Genomic DNA, 20812 nt, shown 5'->3' with positions numbered 1-20812 from the left:
TGAATTGTATTCAAGTTTACCAATTCATATTATGATCAGTTTTGACAGAAACATTTCATCCTGCCACATTTCCAAGGCATCTTTTACAACCTCTTTAATGAACATATCAGTCTAATTTGGTCTCCTGCTCATATGTGGCACTATTGGTACAATTACTTCTTATAGGAGAATGTCGAGCTTGTTTCCTAGCAAAATGTAAAAGAGTGAGAAAACAGGTTCTTACAAACCAACACAACATTTTGCATTTTGATACAGGAGTTGAATACATTTGACATAATCAGTGAATTGTATGATGGAAGGGGTGGCACAGAGGCTGCCCATGGACCTTTAAATTGCTAATGATTCAGCAAAATTAAGCATGTAAAGATAATGTACAAAAAGAACACTTTAGAGCATATAGAGGAGCAGAATTAGGCATAGCTTCTGAGCGGATGGTGTTTTTAGTGCCTAGAGCTGCACACAAAAATAGAAAATGAGCCATAAAATGACATTATATCAAAACCATTATAGGCTACAAACAAATGGGAGGACCCTTTAGCTGGGTATGACACTAGCACCTATTGCTTTCTCTAGTTAGAAGCAATTTATAATTATTAGTAAAGCTGAAAGGCATGCTAGAAAAAATGTCCTTTTTAGGGAATAAAGGCCCAGAGCTTGGGTGCTTCTCAGCAACTCGTCAATGTTAACTGAGATGTTACACTGGAGGTACAGGCCATAAAGGCTATTTATACATCTGAAAAATTAGGCCCACTCTTTGTGATCAGTTCTTGCGTGAAAGCATCAGTCTTAAATAAAAAAGAAAAAAAAAATTATGAAATGCACCACAAGCTATCCATAACATTTTCTTAAAAACATTTTCTAGGGGATATTTTATCAGAAAATCTGTCATTCAGAAATTGCAGAGATACAATGGCATTTCCCTATACAGTCCTATTTGAAAAACAATTAATTTTTTAATGATTTATATTTTCTGTAAATAATAACACAGTTCCTTGAATCTTATTTACCCTAGCCATCATTAACTATGGTGATAGCAACACCAACATATTAGGTTAAAAGATTATTCAAGGCATGGTGCTCTATATTATGGACAAACCCCTTATCTTGAAAACCGACATGGCAAGCATTCTATATGATATACATAATTGGGATCTATTATCTAGAATGCAAAGGACCTGGATTTTTTCCGGATAATTTGGATCACCATACCTTAAGTCAATTTGAATATAATTTGAATTTTCAATTAATTAAATTAAAACTTTAATCAAACCCAGTAGGGTTTTTTTTTTTTGCTTCCAATAAGGATTCATGATATCTTAGTTGGGATCATGTACAGAGAAAAAAGGAAATCTGAATTATTTACTTATAATGGAGTCTATGGGAGATGGCCTTCTTGATAATGGGTATTCCTATAACGATCCCATACCTGTACCCCATACTCTTTTCATCTTAGAGTGTACAATGCATTATATTCTTTCTCAAATGACAGGATGCTATTCACTTCTATACAATAAGTCCCTTTGCATTTCAGTGGGCTTCAGCTATAAATTAGTAACAGATCTTTGCTTTGGAGCAGACTAGCACTACTCAACGCTTGAAGGCACAAACATTTTCCTCCCACAAAAGTAAGAGAACTTTTTGAGTCTACTTTCTTTGTTATGGTATTAATAAAACTCCATCGTGCTGGTGCTTTTGATATTGAACCTGCCCTGCAACAAAAAGGAGTCATTGCTTAGATCACACTATTGTATTTGTGTTTATGCATACATTCTGTACATATAGTTAATACATTCACCCACCCTGTTTATTACATGGGTGTATGGATTCAATGTAAAATATAAAAACAAAAACATACTGAACATTTAACTGGAGATGTGACTTGCCATCAAGCATAGTTTCATCTCCAAAACAGCATCCTAAAAACCTAAATAATTTCACATCTTGTTTCTCAAGAGCAGTGAGTGGAGTTTGTTTTCTTTTATTGGCTGTATTCCAAACAATTCTTTGTATATTTTTTCTTGTGTTTCTGGAAGAACCAATATTTCCTTTATCTGCATCAATTTGTCCTTTAAAGGCTTTATGTCTCTATGCAAAGCAGTCTGTATAAGGGCATCTCTCTGGTGTCCGCCTAGAGGAAAGAATACGTATAATGAATATCAAACAAACACCTGTCAAGATCAATGTTGAGTTGAAAGAAAGATTTAATACATACATCAAGATTTGGCCACAGTTCATATTAAAAAAGGGTGCCAGGTGTCAAAAATAGATTTATTTTATGATTAGATGTTATTGAGAAATACTGCATAGTATCACAAAACATTAGAGAATCCAATACAACAACGAACTGCCAATATATTATCTCTGATAAAACATCCAGCAAGGAAACTAGCATAGCTTTTGAAGACTGCTGTTGCAACATCAGTGATGTGATTGGAACCTCCAGCTGCAAATAAAAGAAATTCTACATCTCTAGTGAAAACAATTAAAGTCATGGCTTCCTATAGTTGCACGGCCTCTTGGATGGCCATTCATTTTTGAATTCACAGAAGGTTCCCATTCTTCTCCGGACTGTATAAAAAAAATCTTAGTAAGTATTCACCTTGCAGAAAGGTAAATGATTCCCATTTTCAGTGTATTCGATTATCATGAAGCCTGCCAGAAAGATGGAAATTGAATCCAAATGCATTATGCATATCTGCCTGTATAGGAAACCAACAGCCACTAAATAGTTTTTGGCAGAGTTTCAAAATTAGGCATTTACTTTCAGGTGCAAACTGTTCTCATTGTGCCATGACTGTGTTATTTTCATTTTTCTCACTATTGGAAGCTTCCAGCAATATCCCATCTGTCTGTCTGGCTTTGGCCTGTGTCTCTTCTATGTACTGCTGTACAGCCTTTAGTACTGCATTTTCCACCAGCCTCTTGCTCAAACTCAAAAGTTCTGCATCATCTGGTTCTCTCCCATTCTTGTGACCTATATACCACAACAAAGAAAAGCAAGTTGTTGTAAAGTCAATCAGTTCTGTTAACACGGTGCATGTAAATATTGTGTTGTGGCACATCTGGCAGTGTTTAACAGATCAATAGGGAAAGAACACTGCGATTTGTTATTGGTACTAACTACTCAAAAATGCCCAGAAAAGAGTCCCAATATCTATTTTCGATTCCTTTATTACTGTTTCTTTTCTGCTAACAGGTGATGAATAGGGGCCAGTGCCTTCCTAAAAGGTTGCGGTGCATCTTTATATGGCCTTACATGGGAAATGTCAAATAAAAAAAATTATTTTGTGGTAGTGGATGTTTAATAAATCTGCTTCACAAACAGTTTTTATACTTTTTTCTTAAAGTTGCTTAAATAAATACTTGTAAATATGTGTAAGTTCCTCAACCTAACCAACATGCTACTTCTCTAACTGGTTGAGCCATCAGTTTGCAATGCACTACCGACAACAGTTGTTCGCAGTGGGTAAAATGTTGAGGAACACAAATATTCTCTATCTCAACAACAATGTGTGTATATCCACTACGGTTTGGGTGCATGTTTGAGCAATGTCAATAGCTCTACTCTTGCCCAGTAACCAGTAAAAAGTTAAGTAGGCATAAGTCCCTCAGACAACTGACTTGATGTCATACCCCAAACACAGATCTTGTACAGTCTGTAGTGATACTGTTACTTTTAAATAATACAATTGATAACTAGAAAATAGTTATTTTTGTCTGTAAATTGCATGCGTGACATGCTGACTGCTTGTACATGTAATCTTTGGGGGGAATTAGCAATGGTAGGCAGGTAAGCAGAGGATCTGGAGCATATAGACAGGGACACCACTTCTTCAGGCAAAAATACAGGTTTATTTAGGGCAAATTCTTCCCAACATAAAGATCTCAGGAACACAGTTCATCAACAAACAGTTCAGCAAACTTGTTCAAAATGTGTTACCTCTCTGGGGCTCTCACCTTCCAGGGTAACTTTGACACTAAGGAACCTTTTTCGGTGTTTCTTATCATCCCTAATGACTTTCACACATCCATGGTGACTCTCACAATCACGCTGGCTTCTCACTAAGCCTTGACCTTCTGGCTTCACCTTAAGCCCTGCTGACTCTTCTCAGCTTTCACACACCTGGTCATGGCACCCACAGCCCCTCTGGGAGTTCCTCACACAGGCAGACAACCTTCCTGCCCTGTGCCCTGCTCTGAGAGTGGACACCTTTCTGAGTGACCCCGCACTCTGAGTGGCCCCCAGGTGTGGGAACCTTTTTACCTCTCCAGGCAGCTCCTCTCTCAGCTGCCTCTTAATTAGCTGACTGAGAGGGATTATTAATCCTGTCTGAACTAGGAATCCCTCTGCGGTCCACATCACACACCTCAAATATACACTCTCTAACATTTTTAGGAAAAAATGCTGTCTTTCCTAACCATACTGTCACTCATTTTATTTGTCCCTTAAGAGAAAAAGTGAATATGCTATGCAAACAAAAAGTTCACAGCTGCATTCACCCTAAACAAATTTCTGTGGTGCAAAAGTCTCCTAGACTTATGGCAACACCCCAATAATATAAAAAGAAGGAATGGAGACTGCCAGTGCCGGGCAAAGCGACCGGGTGCCCTAGGCAACCTCTTTTTGCAGCCATCTGTAAGATATATAAACAACAGTAGAGCTCATTTACCTCTGCAAGTGCAGTGAGTAAAGTGCCAATTTGATCACAATTGCCATGTTTTTTTTCCAAACAAAGCAGCACTTTTTCCCAGAATTCCAGCAACATTGTGGTTGCAAGGGAATGCACTTGGCAACTGTGTCCAATTTGCCAGAATTAATGCAACAGGCAATGTTCGGTCTGATGTCATACACAAACATGCACGTGATGTCAGCAACTGCCACTGAAGGTTGGAATGCTCACCATCTTCTCACCAACCAATATATGTAATGTGTCACCATCTTCCCAACCAGGAAGGTTAGGTTAGTTGCTCAGTAATTTTGGAAGGAAACAACAAATTCACAGTTGCCTGAATGTCATTTTTCACTCCACACTGATATTTTGGAGTAGAATTCACCAGTTTTTACTCCATCTTTCTAAATTTGATGTTATGATTTAAGGCTTTTGTAAATTTACCATGCTTTTATCTCCGGATTAACTCCAGTAATATATATGACTCCAATTTCAGTTTACTCCACTTTTTGAATTCCCACCAGTCACTCAATATCTAAACTACTACAATGAGATACATTAGTTGTCGGCATTGCTTAGCTCCAGCCGAGAAATGCCAGACACAAATGCATCATATTGTAACTTTTGCTCTGTGAAAGTCATTGATAAGTGTCTGGTCATCAAAAAATGTAAGAAACTGAGAAACTGATGTCACCATATTTTTCTCGCATCAAAATTCATTGAAATCAGTGGGCGTTGTTTTTCCACTTTTTCTTGTGTCAAAATGCATAAAAAACCCTATATTTTCTCCCCCAAAAAAATCACATGCCGAGATTTTAGTCCAAAGGTGCACTCAGGAAACAGCAAATTTCACTGCAAATCTGTACCAGGTGAAAAATATACTCATCCGAAATCATGGAACCAATAACTCACAAACAGATTCAGTTTGCTTCTTTTAGTGAGCAATATTATTGCCTGTCATACATAACAGTTTTATATGACTAGCTAAATACTGTAGCAGTGCCATTTAATGTAGAATTATGTGTAAGAGTGCAAATTATTTTGAAATACAGATGTATTCGATTTTCTTGTACTTCGGTTAAATTAAATTTTCAGCTGCTAAAGTGTATTTCCTGCATAGCCGAGGCATGAAATGACTACAATTACCTGCTCAGCCTACTGATATTACAGACAAGGCTCAGTGGCATGAGAGCTGTGGAGGGTGAAGTGTGTACATGGTGAATATTGTGGTTTCTATGGCCAGTTTGCTTTAAAACCATACAGAAAAATTACAAGATAGAAATGTGAGGGTTTTTTTTCTATTAAAAAATAGTAATAACAAGGTGTACTAGAGTAGGATAAACCATATTTGAAAAAAGCACGAGGACAGTCACCTCTTACAATTGCCCAAAACATAATGCAAAGTAGTGATGTGCTGGTAAAAAAAAATCAGTGAGCTGCACTGGACCTAATCTCCCTGTACTGTATCCATTCCCACCTGAACCAACACTGCTCCACTTTTCCTGGATTTACAGGATAGGATACAAGTATTAAGGGATTAGCTAAAGGCAAATTAGTATATTTGTGTATATCTGTGTGTTTTGCCAAATGAAACCATTTTGGAATGTAAATCTATCTATCTTATAATATTTTGCCTTTGATCCCCTTCAAGGTGCCAGTTCCAACAATACTGGCAGTTGAACCCACCACCTGTACCAGCAGTGCCCTCTGACTTGCAGGTATACTTGCTCTCTAAACCTAAACAGACTTAATTGTATTATATCATTATTTACATTTAACCCAGCCCTCATATATACCATATAAAAAGTGACCCACAGTGTAATAATTTGGACAGCAATGTTCGAGGGCATCAGTAGGAAAGAGATACATATCCCCATATACCATAAATGTAAACCCTTGCATCTCTCTCTATATATATATAGAAACACACCATTAAATTTGCACGTCTTTCCTTAATTAGACAGGTGAGGCCAAACTCTGGGGTTGCACACTGTAATCGGAAATGACACACTGTGAATTCTGCCTTGTGTTCTGGATACTTAAACTAAAGAAGGGTGACTTTTATGACAAAGTAGTCATATATAGGTAACCTTATGAAGATGCTTGGACCAAAAAAACTGCAATTGTAAGTAGTAAGGTTAGAAGAGTTGTCTTAAAGGACAATGAAAGGTTAATATAAATTAAAAGTAAGTCTAAAGGCATTCTTTTTAAGTACTTACTGCATATCTAAATTCCCAGATCCCTGCTTGCTTCTCTAAGACATGGTGCTGGCAGCCTACAGCAGTGTGAAGACTATAGTGATATCACTGAAATCTCTCTTCCCTTCCTATTCTCTGAGCATGTGTGTAACTTGATCCTGTCTGCTGTTCTGAGCTACACGTGCCCACCAGCCAATCAGAAGCGGATCTGCCGGGGGGGGGGAGGGAATGAAACACATGTGCAGTATGAAGCAAGGAGGGAAAGGGAGGGAGAATACCTTTTTAGAGATGGCTGCCTGTTCAAGAAAACAGATAGAAAATGTGAAGTAAGTGTGACTGAGTAAATATTTGATTAGGTGAGCCAAAACTGTGGTGTTTTTACTATTGGGCAGTATGCTTTTTAAATTTTGACTTGCATTCCCCTTTAAGGATAGCACAAGGTTGTCATAGCACAAAACATTTTTAACACTAATTCTGTGTTATGGGCTAGGGTCTGTTAACAAGCTAGTGTAAACTTATAGTAAATTAGCCCTTCTATTACCACAAGCTACACTGTATTTTACCCAGGATGAGACTGTATCCTTCAGGGGTGAGCCCTTGCTTTATATGGACACCGTGTAGATATGTGTTGTATTTCTTAATAAATGGGTGCCAGTGGTTCTTAACCTTGAAACCATATACTGTTTATTTACACAGCCACTTAGGAGTAATTACAGCATAGAATAGGTAGGTAGTTGCATCTCACAGAATAGGCAGTGCTTACAAGGAATAGTCACAATAACCCTTTAGCTGCAGGGCACAATGGGTTAACTCCCAGCTTTCAGATATATGCTTCCAGTGGAACCTGGGTGATCACTATCTAACCCTAGGTCTGTACACTGTTAACCCTACTCTGGGCAGCATTATACCCAGGATTATAGTCCCTCTACAATTCCTGGTTGGAGCCAAAATACTGCTCACTAAATAGCCCTGCCTGTCTATCACACCTAGGGGCACATTTACTTATCCACGAATCCAAATCCGAACGGGAAAAATTTGGATTGGAAACGAACATTTTGCGACTTTTTCGTATTTTTTGCGATTTTTCGTCGCCATTCCGACTTTTTCGTAAATTGTCGCGACTTTTTCGTATTGAGCGCTCGTAAACGGCGAGCAAACCTTTCAGACTTTGCATGATTTTGAAAGCTTCCCATAGGACTCAATGGCACTCTGCAGCTCCAACCTGGGCCAAGGAAAGTCTCCCATAGGACTCAATGGTACTCTGCAGCTCCAACCTGGGCCAAGGAAAGTCACGATACTGAAGCTTGAATGAATCCGAAACTTTCGTACTCGGCGCGACGGCTACGAAAAAGTTGCGACAATTCGTGCAAGTCGTAACGCTACGAAAAATTTGCAACAAATTGCGAATTTATATCCACAGTGCCACCTTACTGCCAAACTGTGGAACTGCACAAGGGGTCATGCTATGACCCAGGAACAAGGGACTTACTTCCCATTACATTAAGAACCCTTCATAGCTGTCCAAATACTAGGGGACCACAGAGTAAGAAAAGGTGTAATTTACCAGTTCCCTGCACTAGCTTTCTCACATTGTTGCATTATTTATATTAGTAAGACCTAAGCCAAAACATGGAAAAAAAACTGTTCCTCATAGTTGTCAATGGGCAAATACAGGCCAGCATACTCAAATAATAACACTGGACTACAGAATTACAATTAGGGGCATCTGTCCCTTTAACATTGTGGTCTGCCATACCTAACAGAATCAGAAATATCTCTTTCTGCAAGATTTTTACTTAGTGCTGCAAACCAGTTATTTTTGGATGAAAGCCAGAATCTCTTGGCTGTCAGAGCAAGGTATATACTTGTTTCACAGGGTGTTGTGCCCTTTGCATAGAAATAGACACCAAGATACCAGGCTTGGCAGGGTACAGATTATATCTTTATCATGCTCTCTCAGGCTCCCACAGTCTTTCTCAGCTGGCTGTGACCCCAGGCACCAGCCCATCAATACTGTGCGGATTGTAAAGCTCTGCCCATTTGTTATTTAGTGCTCAGTGTGCCAGACAAATACATTTGCTTCTGTGCTCGCCATAATTACCACGGGCAAATGTATTTAATGAGTTTCACAATTGCAGCTGGTACATTCAGTAAAATTAAGCAGAGGTTCAGAAACTAGCAGCCTTTTTTTTTTTCTACACATGTTGCTATTAAGTACGCTGAACTGGAAAGATCAAAAGGGAACCTAGCACTGTAGAATCTACAGGGTCACTAACTTTTCTACGAACTCAAAATAAAGAAATTCACAAAATCCCTCAATGATCTGAACAGCAGGTAGTAAAGTGGAGCTGCGGCAATTATTTACATGCTCTTCATCTGCCTATGTACCATGAACTGGCCAACATGGTGCATCAGCAGACAACATTTTCTAACCTGCTTGTTTCCAGAACTAAAAAAACAATATGAGACATAATTGACCCATGACATGTAATAAGTTGGACAGCAATGTTCTAGGGCAGTGATCCCCAAGCAGTGGCTCGTGAGCAACATGTTGCTCACCAACATCTTGGATGTTGCTCTCAGTGCCCCCAAATTTGGTAGTTATTTTTGAATTCCTGACTTGGTGATAAATTTTGGTTGAATAAAAACAAGATTTACTACCAAATAAAGCCCCTTGTAATCCGATAGTGTGCATAGAGGCTGCCTAATAGCCAATCTTAGCCCTTATTTGGCACCTCCATTAACTTTTATGATGCTTGTGTTGCGCTCCAAGTCTTTTTAAATTTGACTGTGGCTCATGAGTAAGAAAGGTTGGGGACCTCTGTTCGAGGGCATTAGTAGGAAAGAGTTACATATTCCCATATACCATAAATTTAAACACTTGTGTTTTTCTATATATAGAACAAACTCTATAAAATGTAGACATCTTTCCTTAATTAAACTCTGGGGCTGCACACAGAAAGGCAGAAAGCAGTGTATATGAGGGAAAGCTTGAAAATAAATGGGCCATTTACAAATACAGCCACAGTGTGCAATTTCAGTCTCAGCTTGCCATGTTTTTGCCAATAACGCAATATTTTCCACACAATACCAGAATAACTACAACCACCTGTAGATCTACAGCCACCGTAGTTGAGTCCAATGCATGACAATGCATGATTTTTTTTTTTACAAATCGGATGCTTTGTGCTTTCTGCTTGTGATTCTTTTGGTGCAAACATGCTGCATCTATTGATACAGCCCATAGGGAGAACCCAGGAATTACCGCCATTTTCAGAATGTTGCTAGACAGTTCTATTGCATGATAAAGTCTGTTTATTACATACAGTTCCAGACTCAGTTGCCAAACAGGAGCATAAACAAAACAATACCCTTGTCAAACTTGGGCTCTAACTACTACAGAGGGTACTTCTCTCTATTACTGGTCCCCTACTAGGATTCCTGGCTAAACCTAAAAAATACAACTCCACTGAGTCACAGCACCTTCACAGAGTTCTTTCTGTTTGGGAAAAAACAAGCAGCACTCCAAGCTATTCCATACAGACACAGACCTTCCCTCTTTCATGTCTGGGAACCCACTCTCCATCTGGGATTCTGGGGTTCTCTGCCTGGGAACCCACTCTCCATCTGGGATTCTGGGGTTCTCCGCCTGGGAACCCACTCTCCCTATGCTGCTAACATATCTAACTCGCTTATTATTCCCTAGGGGACCTTATATGAGACCTTATATTTAGGGTGAATGCTGTCTTGTGGTCTGGATGCTTAAACTAATGAAGGGTGACATTTATGACAACATATGTTGGTAACCTTATAAAAAAGCTTGGGCCAAAAAGTACTACACTGCAATGAAGTGATTTCAAGTAGAAGAGTAGGACTAGTGTAGAAGCTGCAGTCTTAATACATCCATGGGGCAGAATGAGGATAACAAAATGAATGGTTTAAAAAAAAAAACAAAAAAAAAACTGTAAAGTTATTTATATAAAGATAATGGAGCAAAGAGTATATAAGAAAAAAACATTGGCACTGTAAATTGAGGAAAACACAACTAAAAAAAAGATGCACTATGACACCTCAACACTAAAAATGTGGTCCCATCTGTTCAGACTGCAGACTACATGGAGAACTAAAATCTTCTCATATGAGAATGATTTTAGGATGCCCCCCCCCAAAAAAAAAAAAATCTCCTACATTAATAAAAAGTGTTTATATAGTATAATAATGTTAATTATCAAAAAGCAATTATTGTAACCTAAGTCAGGACAATTTTCAGCTTTGCTTACAAAGCACATTCAGTGCAGCAGAATTACAATAGGAAAATTACAGCTGGGTGTCGCCTGGCTCTGCATTGCCACAACATTACACCACACTGATGATTTCAGTTGAGCACACTGCAAAAATACATCAGTAATGAAAAATATCTAGAGGAATCAGTATTCTCCTAGTTGTCAGGTTTCTTTCCTACTACTACACACCATCTGCACTGGCTCAAGGAATATATTCAGAGCCTAAATTGGAATAATTACTTGCAATTGGCTGCTAAAATCTGAACTTATACACTATTGCTGACCTAACCCTATTATTGTTCTTGTATAAAATTCTGTATATGTACACATATACACACCTATTTTCTGGGTTTTTTTCTTAAATTTGGATCACCATACCATAATCTACTAAAAACATTTAAACATTAAACCCAATTTATTGTTTTGGCACCAATATAAAGTTGTATTAGCTAAGTTAAATCAAGTACCAGTACAAAGTACAATTTTATTACAGAGAAGAAGGAAATAATTTAATAGTTAGAATTATTTATCATAGAATTCTATGAGAGATGACTTTCCTGTAATTCAAATCTTTCTTGATATAAGGTTTCAGGATAAGAGATCCCATACCTATATTTATATAGTTGTATACACAACACTGCGCATTTTAACAGCTTCTGCTGTGACTTCCTTTTCATTCATAAGACCAGTAATGATGTCCCAGCATAAAATTGAGCATCAGATGATTACATGTAAAGTACAATTAATCTGAGAGGGAGCTCAGCCACCCTAAACAATATCAATATTATTTGATTGAGTTTCTTTATAAAACACTGCTTGGGAAGAGACTATGATTGCTAGAAGAGTATCACAGCGGTAGAATCAAAGGCTTGAGCTGAGTGTAAGTTTACTGGAGCTAGAGAGGTGATCCCTTGGGGAAAATCGCAAGCTACAAATTGCAATCAGAGAAAATTGCTGAACAAGCCAGGAATCCATGTTTTATATTAAAGACTTAAACTCTAATGGTGCCTTCAAGCAAGAATTCTACCAGGCACAGTGACAGCTTTATTGAGATGTTAATGTGTTTTTAGAAAGACAAAAGAATTCTGTGGTCTACATTGCAGCTGATTTGTGCAATAGAAAATGTAAGTTCATGTGTAGTGGAAAGGCCACTTTAATTAATGGGCATTTGCTTTGTGCCCTTATTTATAGTCTATTTACTTCAATGTTATATTAAGAAATTATAAAATATATGTGTCTTATTAAAAGCTGCTATATTTAGTAGAGACTTTTCTCTTTTCCCATGCTGAACGCAAGCTAATGATGCCTAATGCTTGCTTTTTTCCTCTGCAGCGTAACAGCTATAGACTAAATTGGTCCTTCAAGTCAACTGCAAACTTTACCACTCTACAACATGATTTTTTTCAGTTAAAAAGCATCCATAATTCCTTAAATGCCAGTGGGGTAAAATCACTGCATGGCATAGATTATATATTCAAAATCCTGACTGACTTTGGCCCCTCTGTTAAATATTTCACCTACAGGAAAGTTTAATAAAAGCAACCAAAGTACTCTATTAAGTACATCATAAAGTTGGAAATTAATTAATATTATCAGCCACTGAAAAACTACAGTCACTCATTGGCCATCTAAAGTTTTCCACAAGAGTAATGCTAGAGGGTATTCACTAGAAAATTGACACTGTTAACTATTGGTTATAATACATTCAAGCCAATATACACATTCCAACTGAATTTAAGAAAGACTTATTACTATGGCATCAATTTTATAGTAATGCAAAGGCCACACATGCTGGTAAACAAAAATTACTGATACTGCAGTATTCAGCACAATGCAGTAGCCTCCACAGGATTTGGAGCATACTTGGAAGGTGGATGATCTGTAAGAGCTGTCTGATTGGACAGAGGCAGACTTTTTGGTTTTGCTATAACTCTTTCCAGTAATTGTAGTAGTTGCGATGTTGGGCCCATTGTTAATGAATAAAAGAATCAACTTCAACTGAGACAATCTAGAGGCAGAACAAACCATTAATGACAGACTGCTGTTTCCCTACCAGTTATACATTTGCTAAGACACATTATTCTAAGAACTCTTCAATTTAACATAAGGTTTTAGGTCAAGCATTTTTCTGGGTCTCAGAATAAACTTGCCATTTCCCTCTCTTGTTTCTAGTTGACCTATTTTACTATGAAGTTGCTAATGCAATCAGGTCATATGTGCTACTTTCATAACAGAAGGACAATCAAAATGCAATGACCATTATTTGAAGACTTGACCATCTTGTTATCTTATCAAGTGTCATCCCAGATGTCTCAATATTATTCCTATGTTAAATGGTATACAGATATACACACTTTTAACCAGAATGCTTGGGACCTGGGGTGTTTTAGGCTAAGATGTATTTCCATAATATTGTTTACCAGACCTTAGGTCTAGAAAGTGCTAAGTAAAGCAAATAGGATTATTCTGGCTCCAATAATGATTAATGCAGTGTAGTCTGGTTCAAAGGTGCTGTTTTATGATTAGAAAAAAGCCAAGTAAATAGTTTTTAATACTTGTGCGGATAGCATTTTCCACAGCACCTTACAGAAGTTTTAATGTGCAATGTGCTGTGCAGCTGGGATGCAGATCGGCAGTATATTGGATGGCAGGAGCTGTATGATTTGTACTATTTTATGAAAATGCGACGTTCTGGCAAACAGAGGGGATATATATCCCCTCTGTTCGCCAGTACCATCGCATTTGCCAAAAACAAATAGCAGCTTTCACCAGGCTGCCATTTTCCCTCTGACATCAAGAGTGACATTTACATCTGCAAACAGCACACGTGCATTGTAAAGTTCATGCAATGAATGCAGGCTTACACAGGCAGAACTTACTTTAATAAAAAGACATGCTTGGATTGAGCACTGTAACAGTTAAACTGAGCTCAGGAGAGGAGAGAAAAACATGTTTCTCCACAGCTAGACAGAATTTCTATGGGAACCAGCAGTGCCATCTCTTCATTGGCTGCTAGAGGGCATGTTTAGTAACCTGAGTTGAGAAGAACTGAGCATGCTTAGTTAGCCAAGAGCCAATGCAAATGCCTAAGGGAGGGGGCTGAGTGGGTTAGAGGAGAAGAATTCCTAAGTGATTAAAGGAGAAGGAAAGGCTATAAAGAGTTAATCTCAAGCTGCAGGCATACGTTCAGTTGTTTCAATAGTGCCCTTAAGTCTCCCCATATTTCACCTGTTCAGAAGCCTCATAAGAAAAAAAAAACGCTGAGCTGTGTAAAGAAAGTTCCCATAATGCCTTGGTCCTGTACCAAGATCCAGACCAAGTGAACATGCTCAGGGAGGGGGGAGCAAGAGAGAGGAGAAAGCAGAGAGCTGCATGGCTGTGGCATATGAATTATAGACACAATAAATCTTTTGACAGAGAACTCAGTGCAGCATTTCTGTAAGTGCTTATGGCTGTATTTACATAGACCTTTCTGATAAAGCTTACTTAGTTTTTACCCTTCTTTCTCCTTTAAAGGGATCCTGCAGCTTTACTACTACCCTTTTAACAACTGGAGGCTGTTCACTGATTATAATATTTGTGGGGGGTTAAATGTCCTTTAAATAAACCCAATAGGAATATTTTGCCTCCAATATGGATTAATTATATCTTAGCTAGGATCAAGTACAGGATACTGTTTTATTATTACAGAGAAAAAGGAAATCATTTTTAACAATTTAAATTATTAGATTAAAATGGAGTCTATGGTAGATGGCTTTCACATAATAGGTTTCAGGATAATGGATCCCATACCTGTAAATTAGAGCAGCACATTAGCTCAATGAGATTAAAGGAATACTGTCAAGGTAAAACATGTTTTTTTCAAAACACCTCAGTTAATACAGCTTTTTGCAGCAGAATCCTGCACTGAAATCCATTTTTCAAAAACACAAACAAATTTTTGTTATAGTTTATTTTGAAATCTCACATGGGGCTAGCCATATACTTCATTTCCCAGGGTGCCACAGCCATGTGACCTGTGCTCTCATAAACTTCAGTCACACTTTACTGCTGAGCTGAAAGTTGGAGTGATATCACACCCTCCATTTCCCCCCCAGCAGCCGATCAGCTGAACAATTAGAAGGTAGCAGTAGATATCAGAATAGCCCTCAATAGTAATAAATCAAAGTCCGGCTTGGGACTCCTCCAGTTACATGGAGTAGGAAAAACAGTTAGATAAACACAGTTGTACTAAAAGCTTGCACTGACATGTACTTTGTAAAATTAGACCTATACTGTATAAAAAGAAATAAACTATCACTAGTGCCATGTGATGATTTGCTATGCTGTTAACAATAAGGTTTTAAAGGGACACTGTCATGATTTTTATGGTGTACTTTTTATTTATAAATTACACTGTTTACATATCAAATAATTCACTCTACCATTTAAAATGTTATTCTTGAGCCAACAAATTTATTTTTTTTTTTTTTTTTTTTTTGCTTTCAATAATATCTTTATTGAACATTGGAGTAAACAGTCAAAACAAGACAAACAAGGAAAAAGACATTTGTATAAATGAGTGCCGGTACTAAAGAGATTTCAAGTCCTGAGGGTTTTGTATGGTCAAGATCTTTGGGGGGTTTACTGAGGGGCGATGGCTAGAGAGGGGGGATCATCCGGGGCGAAGGGGACTGGGGGGCCAAGGCAGTCTGTCCAGTGTCTCCAGGTTTGTATGAAGGTGAGTATTTTCCCTCTTTTATCCAGGATTGTCCGTTCTAGAGCTGCGGTGTCATCCATGGCTTTTTTCCATTCCGAAGACTTGGGGGGTATGGTGTCTTTCCAGTGTAGGGTAAGTATCCTCCTGGCGTGGAACAAAGCTTTCAGAATAAACATTTTTGTGTGGCTGTCCAGATTTTCGCTTAGATCGACTGTCAAAAGACAGTTCCTGGCCGTGCCTGTGCCCCAGCCCGGTATGGCAGCTGTGAGCCAACCTAGGATATCGCCCCAGTATTGTTTTAGGCATGGACAGTCCCATAGGGTGTGTATTAGCGTGGCTACATCTGAACCGCATCTCAGGCACAGGGGTGAGGTGAGTACTTTCATAACATATAGTCTTTGCACAGTATAGTAAGCACTATGAATTAAATACAGTTGTAGGAGATTGTGTCTATATGCGAATGATACCATTTTTGGGGTGGCAAGTATCCATTCCCACTGATCATCTAGAAGAGCACCCAAGTCACCCTCCCAAGCGTCCCGCACCTTCAACTCAGGGTCTATATGTTGTGGTTTGTATAATTGTTTATACAGGCTTGAGATTTTTCCCTTGTGCGCTGGAATTGACAGGGTGTCAATAATAGGGGAGTTGGCTACCATGTTGCTAGAGCGAGCAGGTTGGGGGGTGAGGGCCCTTGTCAGCTTGTAGTGCGTTAACCACTGCGCAGGTGGAAGGTGCCTGCTGTTGCACAGTTGTTGAAGGGGTATAACTTGGTTGTCGGCCCAGACATCCCCAATTGTGATAAGGTTGAGCGTATACCAAATTCTGGGGGGGTTATGTGGTGCCAGCAAGGGGAACTCTAGATTGTGCCAGAGGGGGGTTTGGGGTGGGTATTGCTCCATTTTCACTAACTTGTGTCCAGCTTGTAGTATTCTGTTTTGGAGTACCAGTATAGGGGAGGCATTCTTAGGTAATTTCTTGGTCAGTAGCGGGGGCCAGGGAGACTCCTGATTACTAGATACCAAAGCCCACAGTTGGTATAGTGGGGGGGAGATGTCTGGGTGAACCATAGGAGAGATATGTGCTAATTGGGCAGCCACATAATAGATGTACATGTCTGGGAGTGCCAGTCCCCCCCCATCCATAGGTTTCATAAGTGTAGTTAGGCGTAGACGGGGCCTGGAAGTGCCCCATATAAATCTGCTGAGGAGTGTATTTAGTTGGGTGAATACCTTCTTTGGGATATATACTGGGGAGTGCCAAAGCGCATAGAGAACCTTTGGTAGCAAAAACATTTTGATTAGTTGGATTCTCCCTGCTGGACCTACTGGCAAGGCTTCCCAGGTTCTAAATTTGTGTTGCGCCCACTGGAAAAGGGTCTCTATATTGAGGTTATGGTATTGTGAGATCGGAAGGGCTATCTGTATGCCCAGGTATGTGAACTTGTTAGAAATCTGCAGTGGGCAAAGATCAAGGGGTTCGTTGGGTTGTTGTTTGTCCACTAAGAACAGTACCGATTTAGTGGCGCTTGTTTGCAGCCCTGAGATCTTTCCAAACCCTTGGGTTAGTTCAATCAGTGCCTTCAGAGAGGGACCTCTATCCCCTAAGTATACTAGAGTATCATCGGCATATAATTGTACTTTTTCAGTAAAGCCTGGGTATTCAAAGCCCTTGATCTGGGGGTGTGCCCGTACTGCCTGCGCAAAGGGCTCTATGGCTATGGCAAAAAGGAGGGGCGACAGCGGGCATCCTTGCCTTGTCCCCCTAGTTAGGGCAAAGGCAGGGGTAGTAAGGGAGTTAATGCGGATGCTGGCCGTGGGGTATTTGTAAAGGAGTTGTATCATTTGGATAAATTTTGCACCAAACCCAAAGTGAGTGAGCACTTGCCATAGGTAGGGCCATTCAACGGTGTCGAATGCCTTGGTGATGTCCAGGGCTGCAATGGCCCTGTTTCCCGGACCTGTGGGGGAGTGAGCTAAGTTTAGGTACAGCCGTCTGGTATTCAGAGCTGCAGTTTTTGCCGGAATAAATCCTATCTGATCGGGGTGAATTATTTTAGTGATCACTTTACTCAGTCTACGGGCTAATACTTTGGCGAAAATTTTTACGTCAGCTGTGAGAAGAGAGATTGGCCTGAAGGATTCGCACAGCTGTGGATCTTTGCCCTGTTTGGGGAGGAGAACAATTGCCGCTTCATACAGAGATTCAGGAAATTGGCCCAGTTGGAGTGCTTCTTTGAATAGCTTAAGCAGTAATGGGGTTAGTATCTTAGAGTGCCTCTTGTATATTTCTATAGGGAGACCATCTGCCCCCGCGGCTTTACCCAGTGGGAAGGAATTTACGGCCTCTTGTACCTCTATCTCGGTGAGTTCAGAATCTAAGTACTCGCTGTACTCTTGGGACAGTGTCGGGAGAGCGAGTGGGGCAAGGAAGGAGTTAATTTCAGGCTCCAGGGCTGTCAGTTTGGTTTTGTATAGGTCCGTGTAGAACGAGACCAGCATATCTTGGACCGCCTGGGGGTCTGTGTGTAGGTTGCCTGAGGGGTCTCTAAGTACTGGGACTGGGGGGGGAGTAGTGTGAGCTTTGGCCAGGTGGGCGAGCATTCTCCCTGCCCTCTCGCCCTGCTCATATATATTTGTTTTGGTAAAGTATAGCTTATTCAGTGCTTTTTGCTTGATAGTTTGTGTGTAGTTAATTTGTGCTTCATTAAGAAGTTTAAGGTTCTCCGGAGAGGGGGAGGCAGCAGCTACTGCGTCTAGGTGTGAAAGTTGAGACTCGAGGGCTTGTGTGGCTTTTTGTGCCTGACTTTTGTAAGCCACTATTTCGGCAGATATAGCACTCCTTATGTAGGATTTCAAGGAGTCCCAGAAGGGGAGTATGCAATCCGCTGTTTGGTTCAATGTTGTAAAGTCATTTATGTAGTCATCTACTGTTTTGGAGTTGTCTAGGATGTTTAGCCATACTGGGTTTATGGAGGGGCGTGGGCGTTTAATCTTGTGTGGGAGCACAAGTTTGAGCTGGAGTGGGGCATGGTCCGAGATACCACGGGGGAGGTAGTTTGTTTCGACCACATATGGAATTGCGGTTGTGTTAATAAAGGCCATGTCTATTCTGGATAACGCTAAGCGGGCAGAGGTAAAGCATGAATACTGAAGTACCCTGGGGTGAGTTTCTCTCCATGGGTCTATTAAGGCTAAAGAGGTCATTAGTCTAGAGAGCTGGGTGCTCTTGGGGGGAGCCCTTGTAGGGTGCTTCCAGAGTCTGTCCAGTTCAGGGAGCAGGACTTCGTTGAAGTCTCCGGCTATCAACGTTAGTGCTCTCGGGTACAGGGCTAACTGGTCCGCCAAGGCTTGAATTACCTCTCCGTCAAACGGAGGGGGAATGTAAATGTTGGCTAGGAGTATTTCACAAGAATAAAAGTAGCAATGTAGAAATATAAATCTGCCTTTAGGGTCAGTCCTGACATTGTCGAACCTGAAGGGGACAGATTTGCCTATGAGGATGGACACCCCCGAGGAATGTGTGGAGTAGGTGGCATGGTATGCCCATCCCACCCACGGGCGCTTAAGAGCTAAAATTTTGGAGCCTGTCAGGTGCGTTTCCTGGAGGAAGGCTATTGAGGTAGAGTGTCTTTTGAGGAAGTCTAATACTAATCTACGCTTGATTGGACAGTTGAGGCCTCTCACATTCCAGCTTGTCAGCCTAATCGCCATGATTTAGGGTTAGGTAGGTAATTAAGGGTATCCCTACTTACATACACTGCATAATACCATAGATAGAAATGCATATTGACATTATACCGACATTCATATTGAGAATTAACACATAAGGTAAATTTTCCCATAAACTTGCCCCCCTCCCCTTCCACCCGGTTCCCAACTTTGGGTAGAACTTGTCCCATAACTAACACTTTAACTCTGATCAGTATTGGGGTGGGTCAAGCCACTCCGTTAAGCTTTAAGTAAAAGAAACTAGTGTGGTAAAGCTTAAAGCAACTGCTTAAGCAAAATGCAAACAGTTAGGCTCGCTGTGCCCTTACTATGGCCGGGTGTGTAACCCGCTTTATATGACAACCTGGTCCGGCGCAGGGTTGAGAGGTGAACCTCAGCAGGGGTGTCGTTGGGCCGATCGTTCAAGGGCCATTAGGGATGCACTCCTCTAGCATCCAGCCATGTGCTGAGCTCCTGTGGCGTTGTAAAGAAGGTAAAGCGGCCTTCAGCTTGCACCCGGAGTCGGGCAGGGTAGAGCATTGCATAGGGGAGACCGGCCTCTCGCAGTCTGGCCTTGCAGCTTTGGAAGCCTGCTCGTTGTCTCTGGACTTCCATGGAGTAGTCGGCAAAGATGGAGATGGTGGACGCTTGAAGGCGTAAAGGGCCTTGCGTTCTGGCCAAAGAGAGGATCTTGTCGCGGTCCCGGGCGTTTAGTAGTTTGGCGATTAAGGGTCTCGGGGGCGCCCCTGGAGGTGATTGCCTGGTTGGGACTCTGTGTGCCCGTTCAATGGAGAACATACTTGAGAGTTGCGCAGCGCCAAAGGTATCCTTAAGCCAGGTTTCCAGGAACAGTTCTGGGGTGTTGCCCTCCGCTCGCTCGGGAATGCCCACAAACCGCAGGTTGCTGCGCCTCAGCCGGTTCTCGAGATCATCATTTTTGGTCAGACAGTCTGCGAGTTGTTTCTGTAGGTTCCTATACTGGTTAGGCAGGTCTCTGCATGTGTCCTCCAGGTTGCTGACACGGGACTCCACTGCAGTGGTGCGTTCGCGCAGCTTTTGCAGGTCTGCTTTTATGATAGAGAGGTCTATTTTGATCTCGTCTGTTTTAGCATTTATAAGCGATGTGCAGGAGCTGTTGGCGGCTCTTATTTCTGACATTATATCGTGCAGAGTGGGCTCCGCGCTGTGCGAGGTTGCCCCAGGTGTGCTGTTTGTGCGTGCAGGTGTAGCGCCCTCAGCGGTACTCACGGCT

General features: G+C 40.6%; 1 protein-coding gene across 2 annotated transcripts in view; it reads right to left on the bottom strand.

Annotated features, from left to right (window-relative positions):
• Nucleotides 1–2049: 2049 nt before the first annotated feature.
• The window catches only part of akap7.2 (A-kinase anchoring protein 7 gene 2), a 48474-nt gene continuing 29711 nt past the window's right edge, over nt 2050–20812 (bottom strand). The window contains exons 2-3 of one of the 2 annotated variants that reach the window (XR_004222625.1): nt 2600–2974; nt 2050–2128 (exon numbers count right to left, since the gene is read on the bottom strand). Coding sequence is in view for 1 of the 2 variants with exons in the window: in NM_001376416.1 (NP_001363345.1) it covers nt 2781–2974 (194 nt within the window). In the remaining variant the exon portion in view is untranslated. 2 annotated transcript variants of the gene reach the window in all.

Source organism: Xenopus tropicalis, chromosome 5 (assembly GCF_000004195.4).
Source record: "Xenopus tropicalis strain Nigerian chromosome 5, UCB_Xtro_10.0, whole genome shotgun sequence".
Taxonomy (NCBI): Eukaryota; Metazoa; Chordata; class Amphibia; order Anura; family Pipidae; genus Xenopus; species Xenopus tropicalis.
This window is presented reverse-complemented; position numbering and strand designations above follow the sequence as displayed.